The sequence below is a fragment of the Cuculus canorus genome, chromosome 4, assembly GCF_017976375.1.
Source record: "Cuculus canorus isolate bCucCan1 chromosome 4, bCucCan1.pri, whole genome shotgun sequence".
Classification (NCBI taxonomy): domain Eukaryota; kingdom Metazoa; phylum Chordata; class Aves; order Cuculiformes; family Cuculidae; genus Cuculus; species Cuculus canorus.
In genome coordinates this window covers 46,601,260-46,613,942 of record NC_071404.1, presented here as the reverse complement: position 1 = coordinate 46,613,942, position 12,683 = coordinate 46,601,260, and the positions used below count along the sequence as shown (strand labels likewise).

Here is a 12,683-nt window from a genome sequence, read left to right as displayed (position 1 = left end):
GCCCAGGTGGCCAAGAACACCAAAAGCATTTGGCTTATATCAGAAACAGTGTGGCCAGCAGGACCAGGGAAGTGACTGTGCCCCTGTGCTCTGCACTGGTGAGGCCACACCTCGAATATCTTGTTCAGTTTTGCACCCCTTGCTATAAGAAAGACATTGAGGTCCTGGAGTATGTCCAGAGAAGAGCAACGAAACTGGCGAAGAGGCTCGGAAACAAGGAGTGGCTGAGGGAACTGGGATTGTTTAGCTTGGAGGAGAGGAAACTGAGGGGAGACCTTATTGATCCCTACAACTACTTGAAAGCAGGTTGCAGAGAGGTGAGCGTTGGTCTCATCTCCCAAGTGACAGGTCATAGGATGAGAGGGAATGGCCTCAAGCTGAGCCAGGGGAAGTTTAAATTGGACGTCAGGAAAAATTTCTTCACAGAAAGGGTTCTCAAGCACTGGAACAGGCTGCCCAGGGAGGTGGTTTGAGTCACCATCCCTGGAGGGGTTTAAAAGGTGGGTGGATGAGGTGCTTGGGGATATTATTTAGTAGTAGACAGGTATGGTTGGAGTTGATGATCTCAAAGGTCTTTTCCAACCTAATGATTCTATGGTTCTGTGATTCTATGAAAACCCTTTTCCTTTTCTGAAGATAGCTTTGCAAAGAGAAAAAAAATTCCCACAAAAACAGATCAATGTCAAAAACACCCCAATAACATTTTTTCCCCTCTATGTGTGTTATATTAGCAGCTTTAGTTTTAAAGTGACAGCAGTTTCCCATGTAGACCTATGTCAGGTCAGGAAAAGAAGTTTAAAACAAAAAAGTTGGAAAAATAAGATTTAGCTGACTTTTTTTTTTTTTTTATGGAGGGGTAGGATCTTAAACTACTTTGAGCTACAGTGGCGTTGAATGAAGGCTAACAACTCCTTATTTAGGACCATGAAAGCTCTATTGTTCTCTCAATAACCACGGAGAAGGGAAGTCTAAAGGCTTACCTGAAAAGTCACCGCCAGAGTTGTTCTTACTGCCTCATTGAAACTCCACTAGCAATCATAGCTAGAAGAGGGTAGTAAGAGGTGTATGTTTTGGAATCAAATGAGGTTTTTTTCTGCTCTCAAAATTTGATGAGGACAAAAACATTTAAAAGAGGAAAGGAGGTGGCAGGGGTTCACCTTCCCTGGAGAGCTGTGCTGGGGACTGGGTTTGGGTCACAGCTAACAACCTTTGCAGAGGTTACATCGCCCTCTTGTGTGAAGCCCCAGTATATTGGTATGAAATCCGGTTGAATCGGGCATGCAAAATGTGTGTTGGCTTCCTTTTGGCTGTGTTTTTGTAAAACTGGACCCCATGGAATGACACCTGTGGGGTAAATGTACTGCCTGCTGACATGCATCCTGCCCCTTCTGCCTGCCCCAGGAAGATATGATAGGTCTTAGATACTTTAAAAACATTTCTTCACAGTTTAGCTTTTCAGCATCAAGCTGTTGAAATTCTTTAAAGTCAGTTTCATCGTCACGTCAGAAACTTGAACCTGCAGATAACCCACTTAAATATTTAGTTCAGTATTGCAAGAGAAACTGGGGGGAGAGTGTCCATATCATTTTCAAAATCACTAAGTAATTTTGCTTTAATTAAGGCACTGATAGAGTGGCAGATCTGTCATTCTGATTTTTTTTTCTTTTTAATTTATAATTGAGATATGCTGGCTAAGCAGTTTGTGCATTTAATGCGGCTGTCCAGATTTCCCAATAGCTTTCATGAACTGTGCTCTGCTTTGTTGGTGCTGTTGTCCTCTTAGATCTATGAGTGTTTTATGAACTGGCACAATGGATGTCATCTTTTCTTTTCCCTTTCCAATCAATAAGAAGGTAAAACAGGTATTTTCTGTCTGTTCGGTTTGACATGAAGCCTATGTATCAGACCTTATACAAGAAGCATTACATTCTTGGCCTAGCAACTGGATTTTAGTATCCAGTCACCAAATAAAATAATACAGAAAACAAGGAAGTAAGCTTTTATATTATATAAAAAGGCTCTGATGGATACAGTTTATTGAGATATGAAAGTCTATAAGGATTGTTCATGTTGATACTGTATAAATATTTAATAATGATGTATATTAATAGTTTGATAAGTAAGTAGATATTGATGGAGTTCCCCAGAATTGGCAATTAATTGCTGCTCTACTGTACAGAGTAACTGTATTTATTTCAAAAAAAATTCATTATGTTACTGTGTCAAGCATATGTGGGAACAGTTCTATTATCTTTATAAATTGTGGCGTGTGAACAGAATTCATGTGATGACATCTTCTGAAGCAGTGTGCTCGATGTTTGCTTTGCTTTTCTTTCTTACAGGCAGAAACTACAAATGCAAGTCTCTTACGTATTCACCTTGAATGCAGTTTACCTAACGATGCATATCAGCAAGTTAAGGTATAGATTTCATTATCGTTTTAGATCTATCTAAGTCTTATAATCCAAATTTAGTGGGCTGTTTTCCAGAGCTCTTGAAGTTATAGCAACAATGCAATTTCCAATGTCTCAGTTTAAAGGGGAATTATGCTTTTAGCTATGCTTTAATAAAACTGTACTCTGTCGTATAAATGTGACACACATCACACTTTTAGGATGGGGGAGATGGAGAAAGACACCCAATCTCCCCCAGAAAACCCAGCCTCAACCCAACAGGCTAAGCATTTCAACATGTAGGTTTTATATTACTTACATGGAGCACAAAAGTGATTATATTCCTGTAATTTCCTTTCTCCAGAATCATTTCACAAGTTTCTGGCTTATACTGACAAAAGAGCAGTGAACTGAGAGGCTGAAGTCCGAACTGCCTGGGCTGTGCGCTCAGGAGGCTTTAGAGGTGGCCTTGACATTAGGCAGAGCTAAGAAAGGCAAGCTCATTAGAAGAACTACTCCCCCAGCCCCCACGCCCCATCCCACCTCAAAAGAAAAGCTCTTGAGCATTCAGGACAGCGGGTCTCCTCTTCCTGGGCAGTGCTGTCCAAATCTTCTCTTCCCCTCTCTCCTCAAATTTTCTCACACAGTAAACGGATGTTGGCCCACAGCAATGATGGTACTCAGTGAGGTATTTTGTTGGATCAGATATATAGGCCCATGCAGTGGTCTGTGATGCCTTTCTTTCATCAAGTGTGACAAGGCCCGGGCTCCATAGCTATTTTCTTGTACATTACACATCACAGTGGTTCTGGGCTGTTTCAGTCCCACATTTGATTCTTGCATTGGTGAATAAGGCTAGGCTTGAGATACACCTACATTTGAGATTGCACGCAGTGCAGCTGCCCACTCTTTGATGTGAGCTTCTCAAGCAAACACCATCCCTGTGTTCCAGTCTCCACATTGGCCTCCTCTCCTGCTCCTGGCAGCTGTTTCAAGTGCTGAGAGTTTCTTTGATGTTGTGTGAATGGTGAACTGGTGTCCCATTCCCAGAGACGCTTTCCTGCTCCCGCTGTACCTCCTCGTGATGCTTCAGAATAACTGAAGGTGTTTTGCTGCCACTGCACAAGAGCACTTCGCATGCCGGGGTGGAGGTTTTCTTCTCCTCCTCCTCCTGACCAAATTGCTCCTCTTAGTAGAGTATCAGAGCCTGAGTTTAGCAACCTTCATGGTGTGATGCAGGACAAGTTTATGTTACTCGCTGTTGGTTGTCTACTTTTGCTTTGCTTTGTTGGCTTTAATTTTTTGTGAAATGGTGTCTGTGTCTTTGTAGTTGCTAAGACTTGGTTGTCTTAACAGCAGCTACTACTTAGAGAAGGAAATAAAAACCTATTTGTATTTATCTGGAGTATTCTAGCCAGATGACATTGGTTTCTATTAAGAATTGTACATGTGTGTTTGTTTTTTTAAAATTACTTCAGTGAGAAATGGAGACAAAAACCACAGGATTTGTAAAAATTAACTATAAACAGACCAATGAACATGAACTGTCTTTATACCATTAAGACACATGCATCAGTCTGTTTATGGCACATTTTATTGAAGGCAGAGGATTTAACAAAGGAAACTGTTTTGCAGTCTCTGAGGTGAGACTGACTAAGACAGTTAATAAATTTGCATTCCTTTAAGGTTCAATGTCCTTTTTAGTTGTTTTTCATCTTTATTTTTCTGCGCTGTCTATACCTGCAGTGTCTTTGGTTTCTGCTGAGATTTTAGTAGAGGTCACAAGTACTCCTTTTTTGCCAGCACTTCAATGCGGGAAATATTGTCTTTTAGATAATACCTCTGATTAACTTCTCAAGTACCTTACTGTAATGAATTTTTTTCATTCCCTCCATGACACACACACTATATCCCCTTGTCTTGCTCCAGAGTTGCTGTTTTATGTCTGATGACCCAATGCTGCTAGAAATGAGCTTAACGGTAAGAATGGAAAATGCCCAGCGAGATTTTGTGGAGTACAGACAATACTTACAGGAGAATCTTTTTGTAGCTTATGTAGCAATGGAAAAAACAAAGACCTCAGGTAAGTCGTAAATATGACTGTTAATTGTAATAGAAATTTTTTTAAGTTGTAATTTGATGTGCTAAATTGAATGAAATAAAGTGACAGCTAAATTTTGCGAGTAAGGGAAAACAAGTCATTTCAGTTAAACACTGCTTGTCAGACACTTTGTTTAGGGCAAAGTTACTGTAAGCCCAGTCTTTATAAAAGATAACGATTATGAAGTTGTAAACTACGTCTGTGTCATTCTTTAGCCCCCCCTCCATGCTTATGCATCTGCTTAAATAGTATGAACAGGTGTCATGGTCCTTTGATTTCTACAACTGCATTTCTGGTTTCCCACTAATTAAATTAACCATAATAGGACTATGAAGGTAGAATGGTTTGTACAGAACTGGGGATAGCAGCTGTTGTGGAATGTAGAGTAATAAGATAATACAGATATGTGCATCATTTGTTCTTGTAAACTAGAATTCCACAAGCAAAACAATCAACTCCTTGCAGTTTCTTTATGCTACTTTTATTGGGTGAACAAATCCTCTAAATCCAAGGGATTTAAAATTATTTATAGAGCTTTGCAATCTGTTTGAATAGCTTTTTTTCAGACATTTCTTCCACTTCTACTTTCTGATTGAAAAGGGAACTGCTTAAGAATCCAGGTTAAGATAATATTTTTTTTAACACATCAGTAAAAAAGAACATGATCGTTTTGTCTTTCAAGAAGCTCTGTTCAAGATCTAGTCACAACACAATATATGCTGTTCTCCCTATGCCTGTCCTGTGATGTGATACTTGCAGAGAACTGAAACTGAAATACTCACTGTAAACCTAGTTTCCCTGCTGGTGAGATGCTAGTGCTTTGTTATGTTTAGTGATGGATGTACATTTATCCTGACAATAGTAGAGAATTGTTCTTATCTGTTGTGTCAAGGGTGCTCGCTGTTAATACTTTTGATTATTAAAGCACCAGAAATATGCCTTCAAGGTCATTTTCTATTAAATATAATGCAACTGTAAGTCCTCACTGGGTTAAAGGATGGTCATATAAGCCCTTTGGGCTTGCTGTCAGTGGGAAGTTCCATGTCTTGCTTCATCAGTACCAGTGGTGGCTTTACCATTTCAAACAGCAATGCCTGCTTGCATTCAGTTTGTGTAATTAAATGATATGTGGTCTTGAGGGAAAGATGTAACAAAATGGAATATAGTGCTCTGTTAGTCTCAGTGTACAGCACATGCTAGGACATAGGAGTGGGACAGCAGGTCTGCAAAGTCTGCACAGGGGAACTAGCCAGCTGGAAAGGTTGAAGAGGAGTATGTGCTTTAAACAGCTGTCTTTTGGAAGCTGGCACCTATAATCTTGCTTTCAGGCGGCTGACCAAAGTGCATCCATTATTAGAAATTGTGCCTGGTGAATTGGGAAAATTTCCTTTTATGTCAGCCTGCATCTACTGATGTAATTCAAGTATAAGCAAGGGCAAAAACTCAGGTCTTCTTCCTTCATGTAAGTGTGATGACCTGGCATTACAGTCAACTCTTGTTCTGTCCTGCCACTCTTCTTTTGATCCTCTACATCTGCATAGTGTCCCATGGAATGGAACATAGCTTTGCCAGTAACAAAGGGCGGTTACCCAATACAGCAGGTGAAAGCTGAGTTATCTCCTGTTGCTCTAGTGAATAGGTTACGACCCTACCAGCTGATAGGACTGCTATCAGCCCCAAAGATGTTAAACACTGAGTCCAGCTCCAAATTGTCCCTGGAGAATGTTTGATGTTCAAAGCAGGCGAGCCAGGACGGTGTGTAGCTGTATGTGTATACAGGATAGTTTTTTACTGGACTCTCCCGTGCTACTGGTATGTTGGCCCTTAGACTTAGAAAGTTATGGCAGCATCAGCCATCCTTCTTTCCTTAAGTTGTGCCTCTTGTCTTCCTGTCCATGAGAAAGGGAGGAGGATGTGCTCCATCTTGGGTTTAGGAGATAATGAGGGGAGATTCCCTGTTGATGCTTGCCTTCATGTTTGTAGCCAAAAATCTTGACTGGATTTCTACTCCTTTATGAAATGATTGATAGCTTAAGATATGAATAATTTGACCTTTTCAAAAGGGTAGCTGTTACAGAAAGATTTTTATGTTTAAATCAGGATTGCTTCTTATTAGTATCTGACAAAGCAAGTGTGCTTCCATCCTTGGTGAACTTAACCTCAGTGTTCATTCTTTTGCACAGGTGATTCCTCAGTAGATGTGTACGTCATGCATTCTGGGAACAGCCTTGTGCATATACAGGTAATTGTGGGCTTTAACAAGTCATATTTTAGAGTGTTGAATTTGAATGGGGAGTTAATTAGCCCACTGGCTTGCTCTGCAATAGCAGATTGATATTGCTGATGGCAAATGTCACATTTCTATATTTTTAAAATGTTCCCAAACATTTAATAGATCTTTTAGATTATGAGATATAGTTCAATGATGGATTTTTTTTAAGACATAAGAACTGTTAACTTGGGTAAAGATCCATGGGTTGATTTAGAAGATGTAAGAAAATGGCACGTATTGACTTGGAAATTTGACAAGAGAATACACTAATGCAAGACCTGCAATAATAATGGTAGTACTGCTACAAAGATCATTGTGTCTTGTCTTCATGCAGGAAATACGGCAGTTGTCACAAAAAGACACATCACCTGTGGAGTTTGATCCAGTACTGCTATCTTCATCATCTACTAACTTTACAAAAGTTGCTTCTATTTCTTGTAAAGGTACAAGAGACACATAGATTAAATGATTAAACAGGAAAGGCTGGCTTTTTTTTCAGCAGATACAGACCGTGAAATAGTTCAAACTTGTCTGGACTTTTTTGAGAAAGAGGATGAATTCTTTCTACTAATTGTTTCCACTGTGTTTGTATGGTAGAATGCTTCCTCTTATGCCAATCGGTGTACGCTATACGTATTTCAAAATTGGGAAGGAAACATTTGGTAAAATGTTAGCTGATTTTACAATGAGCATAATTATTGAATATGCTTTTTTCGACATCCTTTTATAATTTGTGGTTATTTTTCTGTTTCCAGTCTGTTTTCTGAAAGGCTATTGTGCTTGGGTGGTCATTTTCTATGACATTTCTTGGCAAGATCATTGAAGAAGCTTGCCTGAGACCGGTCATGTTAGCGGAAGAGCAAAGATTAATGTTTAATCATGATTCTATGATTTTATGATTTAAGCGTTCCTGACTCCAGCCTGTTTCCTATTCTCACCACTAGACTGCAGTGTATAGACTTTAAACGTTCATGAAATAGACTGCTTTCATAATGAGATTGTTACTTGTTTTTCCTAGCAAAAAAAAGGGCAAGTGAGAAGAAAGAAGGAACTAAGATTAAGTGATTAAGTGAAGTGATTAAGAAGTGTTTTTAATTTTCTAAAAGGATGCAGTGTGTACTGATAAATAAGAACACTCTGCTGGTGACAGGTGGTTAAAATTGATCAAGTTGCTCTTTGCAGCCTTGTTGCACGTGTTTTTTGAAAATGTGTAGCATTAATGAATTTTTTCTCAAACAAGTTTTGAAACCTCTGAAAATTAGGATGTGAGCAATTAGATGCTTTGTTCACCTTTGTGAGAATTGGACCAGCAAATGTTCCACTTTGTAGTGTTGTTTCAAGTCCTCATGTGAAAACCATTGCAGATTTGCTTTTGTTGTGGCTGATGTTGTATTCTCCTATATGTCTGTTCTTTGCACAGCTGGAGCCTGTGACAGTGAAAGTCTTTATGCTGACAAGAGGAAAAATAATCTGTTGGAAGGCACTACAACACTAAAAGCATGTCTTTCCTGTCCTGTTATGGAAGGGTGGGTTACAGTGGATTTTTGTTTGTTTGTTTGTTAATGGTCACTGGTAGTATAAGAAGAATATTGTACCCTGCTTTAAAAAATGAGGTTAACTTGCTTTGTACTGAACCTTCCCAAGGACAATGAAGAGGCTTCTTCCTGTTGTTGCTGTCTCATTTGCAAAACTGTGACCTTTCAAGCAATAGTTCTGTACTTTATCCAGGAAGAATTTGAGGAGCCCATAAAAAGATATGCCTCATATTGTATAAATGTTGGTTAGAGTCTGTGATAAAGTTTCCGTCAGCCTTGTTAATCCGAAGCAGGACAGTTATAGAAAAAATGTGAATTATTTTCTTCAGTCATCTTTTGCTAATTTCATCCAAACTACTATAGTACAAAGCAGTAGGTATTGTTATACTGTAGCATAGCAAGAGGCTAGACAAATTACCTGCCTAAATCTTTTTTACATTGGTCTTGTCAATTTTTACTCTGATATTAAATGTAAGTATTCAAAAGGAAATAATTCTGTTCTTTCTCTTTGAAACCTTAAAAAAACCTCATTATGCAAGAAGACTTCCTTTCTCTCATGTGGACTGTTTGTGTGCTCAAGGACCATCTCAAATGTGTTTCCTTTTCTTCTGTATTTACTATAGGTATTTTGATGTAGAACCTTCTGCAGCGTTATTTCATATAGAACCACATCATAATACTTCAGGATTTTGGTCCATATGGTTTACAAACAACTTTGACTTCAGCATTGAACTGAATGAAGTCTTCATAGCCAGAGAAACAAAGAACCTTTTAAAGGTAAGCTTTATTTTGGCTCCATACAATGTTTTGTTCTTGATTTAGGGATATCATCCTTTGACATACAGAAGAGATTCTTTGAAGAATTTGGTGTTCTCAGTGATGGTTGAAATCAGTTGAAAATAAAGGTATATGTGTGCCTTTAAGTGTTAGGTCGTGAAGAGCTTAAGCCCTCAATAGGCATTATTCACTGTCCAGTTTGGTTTTGTATTGTTTTGTTAGCAACTGTTCTTTCATTTCAGTTGCAGCTACAGATGCGTCAAATTATAGACCATTGCTCTGTTCTCAGAACTGTTGCATGTGTTGTTTGTGCTCTATAGGATTCAGCATTTCTTCACAGGCTGTAATGGAGGTCTTTAGTACATAGCTGAGCTTTGAAGTTTAGAAGGCAAAGCCAATAATTTACTTGTGCAATTGCTTGATTCAAACCAGACCAATCTGGTTTATGAATAAGCTCATGATGTCATCTAATTGGCTCTTCGTATATTTAGATAGGAGATTACATATGTGCACTGTATGGATCAGTTATGGGCTCACATATGTGTATAATAACAGCAAAAACACAAAGGAAGAGAAAGTTTGTACTCTTCAAGGTATCGCTTGTACCAAAAAAATTGTACCAATTTTTACTGAGTTGTCATTTGATTCTTTCTAGATTCTGAATTTTGCCAAACCCTTGACTCTACCTCCAGGCTGCTGGAATGTATTTTCTTTGAAGCTCAGTGTGAAAGACACTGTGACAAATGTGCTTTCTACTATATGTTTGGCCACAAACGTAGGAGTAATGTTTGAAATACCTCTGCAGATACATTCAACTGTGTCCAAGGTATTGTATTTGTTGTGTTCAGTAATTATTACAGACTGCAAATCAAACTGCATCAGCTTGTTTCTTAGGCTGGAAATCCTTCCTTTAGTCCTGAAAAAAACACTCGCTACCAGATGACTCTCTGAAACCATTCTGTAGCTTCCGAAGTTAAGCTTGAGAGTTGAAGAATGATGGAATTATAGTTCTCTAGGCAACCTTAATTCTCTTCTTTAACTCATCCAGATTATGCATTGAGAAACTAGAATTTGTCCTGTTGTTTTGTCATATGGTCAGCTGTAGTTTTTGTTTTGTTTTTTTTTTCTAGCAGGGAGATCTTCTTTTTGAAGCCATTGCCCACTGTGATATTCAGTGTTACTTGGGAAAGTCTGATTCAGGTAGGCTTGTCTTGGTTTTTTTTAGGCATCTGATGGTAGTTTTATCATAGAAAATTCATTTTATGTAGCAGGGCTTATAATGAGACTATTGAGATTGTTCATACATGTACTTAGTTTTGTGTCTTGTAAAAACATCCACTTTTCTGGGAGTGTAAATGGCTTTCAGTAACCTGTACTGAGTGCACTGTGCAGTGTTTCGGACCTCCAGTTCCATAGCATGTGCTAAGCTATTGTTTGATATTGAAATATTTTTTTTGGAATGAGCATTTAAGGCTCTCCTGCAGGTTCTTATTGGTTCTTATTGTCTGGCTCCTTGCTTTCTTCATATGCGTGTTCTTCAGAGATGTTGAAGTGGAGTGCTAAAATTGTCAACTAGCTCAAAATGATTAGAAAATGTGCATAATCTGGGTCCAGATCCTGGGAAGTCTTCGAAAAATAAGCATTGACCAGTGACCTTTGAAGGTCTTCTCTTTATTTGTTTCTAACAGCAATGATTTCATAGATTTCTGCAAAAGACCATTTCTCAGGCTTATAAGGCAGCATCCTTAACACAGTGTCATGTGAAACAGAAAGAAGTGTCACATTCTTTCTGGAGCTGAGAAATATATCTCTAGATACTGTAATGCTGGAAGTCGTTTTAAGTACCTGACTGGCATTTACGAAAATACAATGTTGGGTATTACATGGACATGATAATGCCTGAAGAATGCCAATTCTGATGAAAGCTGGTTCAGAATAGTGGGGTTTTTTAAGTCTCTCCTTATTGAGGACTACCAGTAGGCAGTTGGGTACCATAGGCTTAAAATGTTTGAGTGCTGTCCTGAACATGTTTTCAAGATGATGCTTTCCTAAAATGTTTATTCATATGAGGATATGAAGAAGGCAATAGTAGTCAGTCAGATGTAAAAAGGGGAATCAAGGTAACATGGAAACACTCATCTTGAAGCATTACTGATACATAGGCACACTTAGGTACATATCTTAGAGGCAAATATTTGAGGTTTTATTGTTTTTGGTTTAGTTGTTTTTTTAAAATAGACGTAAAAGAATATTCTACCTTCTAATTTAGGAACTGTTGGTTAAATAGAAAAGTCTAATGCGCAAGCCTAAAAATATGACCTCAAGAACTTGTAACTGGGTTATTCCAGTCATCATCAATCTCAATTAGTTACTTTAAAACACTAAAGGATTGTAAAATAAAGTATATGTAGTTTCAAAATAAGTATTTTTTGTTTTTCTTCAAAGGAAATTTGCTTTGCTAACTCCTTTCTGCTATGTGAAACTACTTGAACCAATATGAGTCTTAACTTTCTAAAAGGCATTAATCTTTAGACTGATGTAAAGCCTTGCAATTTTATCTTAAGAAGAATTTGAGAAAATTACCAGCACCTTGAAAAGAGAAGTTGAAATGAAAACACAATTTCTGCCAAACTGTGGGATTTGTTTTGCTCCCTGCTGTGCTGTGGTATTTTAATTTTGTACCACTATGTATAGAATACTGCATGATCTTGATACTTTATTGGCATCAGTGAAGAGTTCTGTGTAAAGCCTACTGATAACGTAATGACTTTTCAATGTTGTCCATTAGAAACAGCAACAGTAAAAAGGGCTTACTAAAGCATACAAAGCAATACCCGTACTTTTGTTTGCATGTAGAATTGCTGTGTTTTTGCAGATGTGTTTTTTAAGCAAATTAAATATGGGCAATACCCTCACATGTACTTGCTTTGAAGGCAATAATTAGGTTGCCTTTTTTATTTTTGTGTCAGAACTCTTTGCGAATGCTGATTACTCATGTTTACAAGTAGGTTGATGGAAGGAGCAAATGTTATCTCTAAAATATGAAAAATCTTTTATTGTTTTAGCAAATCTGCTTTGGCAGAAGAGTCTCTCTCTGGACCATTCTGCCTGGGATGTGGATTCTGAGCTTGCAAGTAAACTTTATGAAAAGTGGCAAAAAATAAGGCATGGAGAAGCCTGCAGGTCTGTACAGAATCTGTTGAGGTTCTTATTTCAAACCACTACAGTGTTGTAAGAAAGAATATTTCTATTCTGAAGTAGTATTCTTGATTAGAACAAACACTCTTGGTCTTCCTGCACTTAAGTTAGTTATCTTGAAGCACCTCAAGTTTCAGAGCACCCCAGACACCCCCAGCTTCCATTTCAAGGCACTGCTGGTCACAGGTAAACTTTTCAGATGCCTGAGTTTTCAAGTGTAAATAATGTTCTGACTCTAATAACCCACCACAGATACCCAGTTTGAAAGCAGTCAGAGCATGTCTTACCACATCACTTATGGAGTTCCATGAGTCCTTCATCAACAGGCCACATAGCAGTCTTTTCAGGACCAGAGTTTTTTAATAACTTTTTGATCCCTGGCCTAATGGATTCTGCATTCTGGGGAC

At 38.3% G+C, this 12,683-nt stretch overlaps 1 protein-coding gene across 3 annotated transcripts in view; it reads left to right on the top strand.

Moving 5' to 3' along the window:
* The window catches only part of TMEM131L (transmembrane 131 like), an 87,103-nt gene that overhangs the window by 47,011 nt on the left and 27,409 nt on the right, over nt 1-12,683 (top strand). For all 3 annotated transcript variants that reach the window (XM_054064774.1, XM_054064776.1, XM_054064773.1), the window contains exons 8-16: nt 2,343-2,420; nt 4,323-4,476; nt 6,678-6,736; nt 7,101-7,209; nt 8,187-8,292; nt 8,925-9,078; nt 9,734-9,904; nt 10,209-10,278; nt 12,144-12,261. In XM_054064774.1, coding sequence (XP_053920749.1) covers nt 2,343-2,420; nt 4,323-4,476; nt 6,678-6,736; nt 7,101-7,209; nt 8,187-8,292; nt 8,925-9,078; nt 9,734-9,904; nt 10,209-10,278; nt 12,144-12,261 — 1,019 coding nt within the window. The remainder of the gene's footprint in view (nt 1-2,342; nt 2,421-4,322; nt 4,477-6,677; nt 6,737-7,100; nt 7,210-8,186; nt 8,293-8,924; nt 9,079-9,733; nt 9,905-10,208; nt 10,279-12,143; nt 12,262-12,683) is intronic.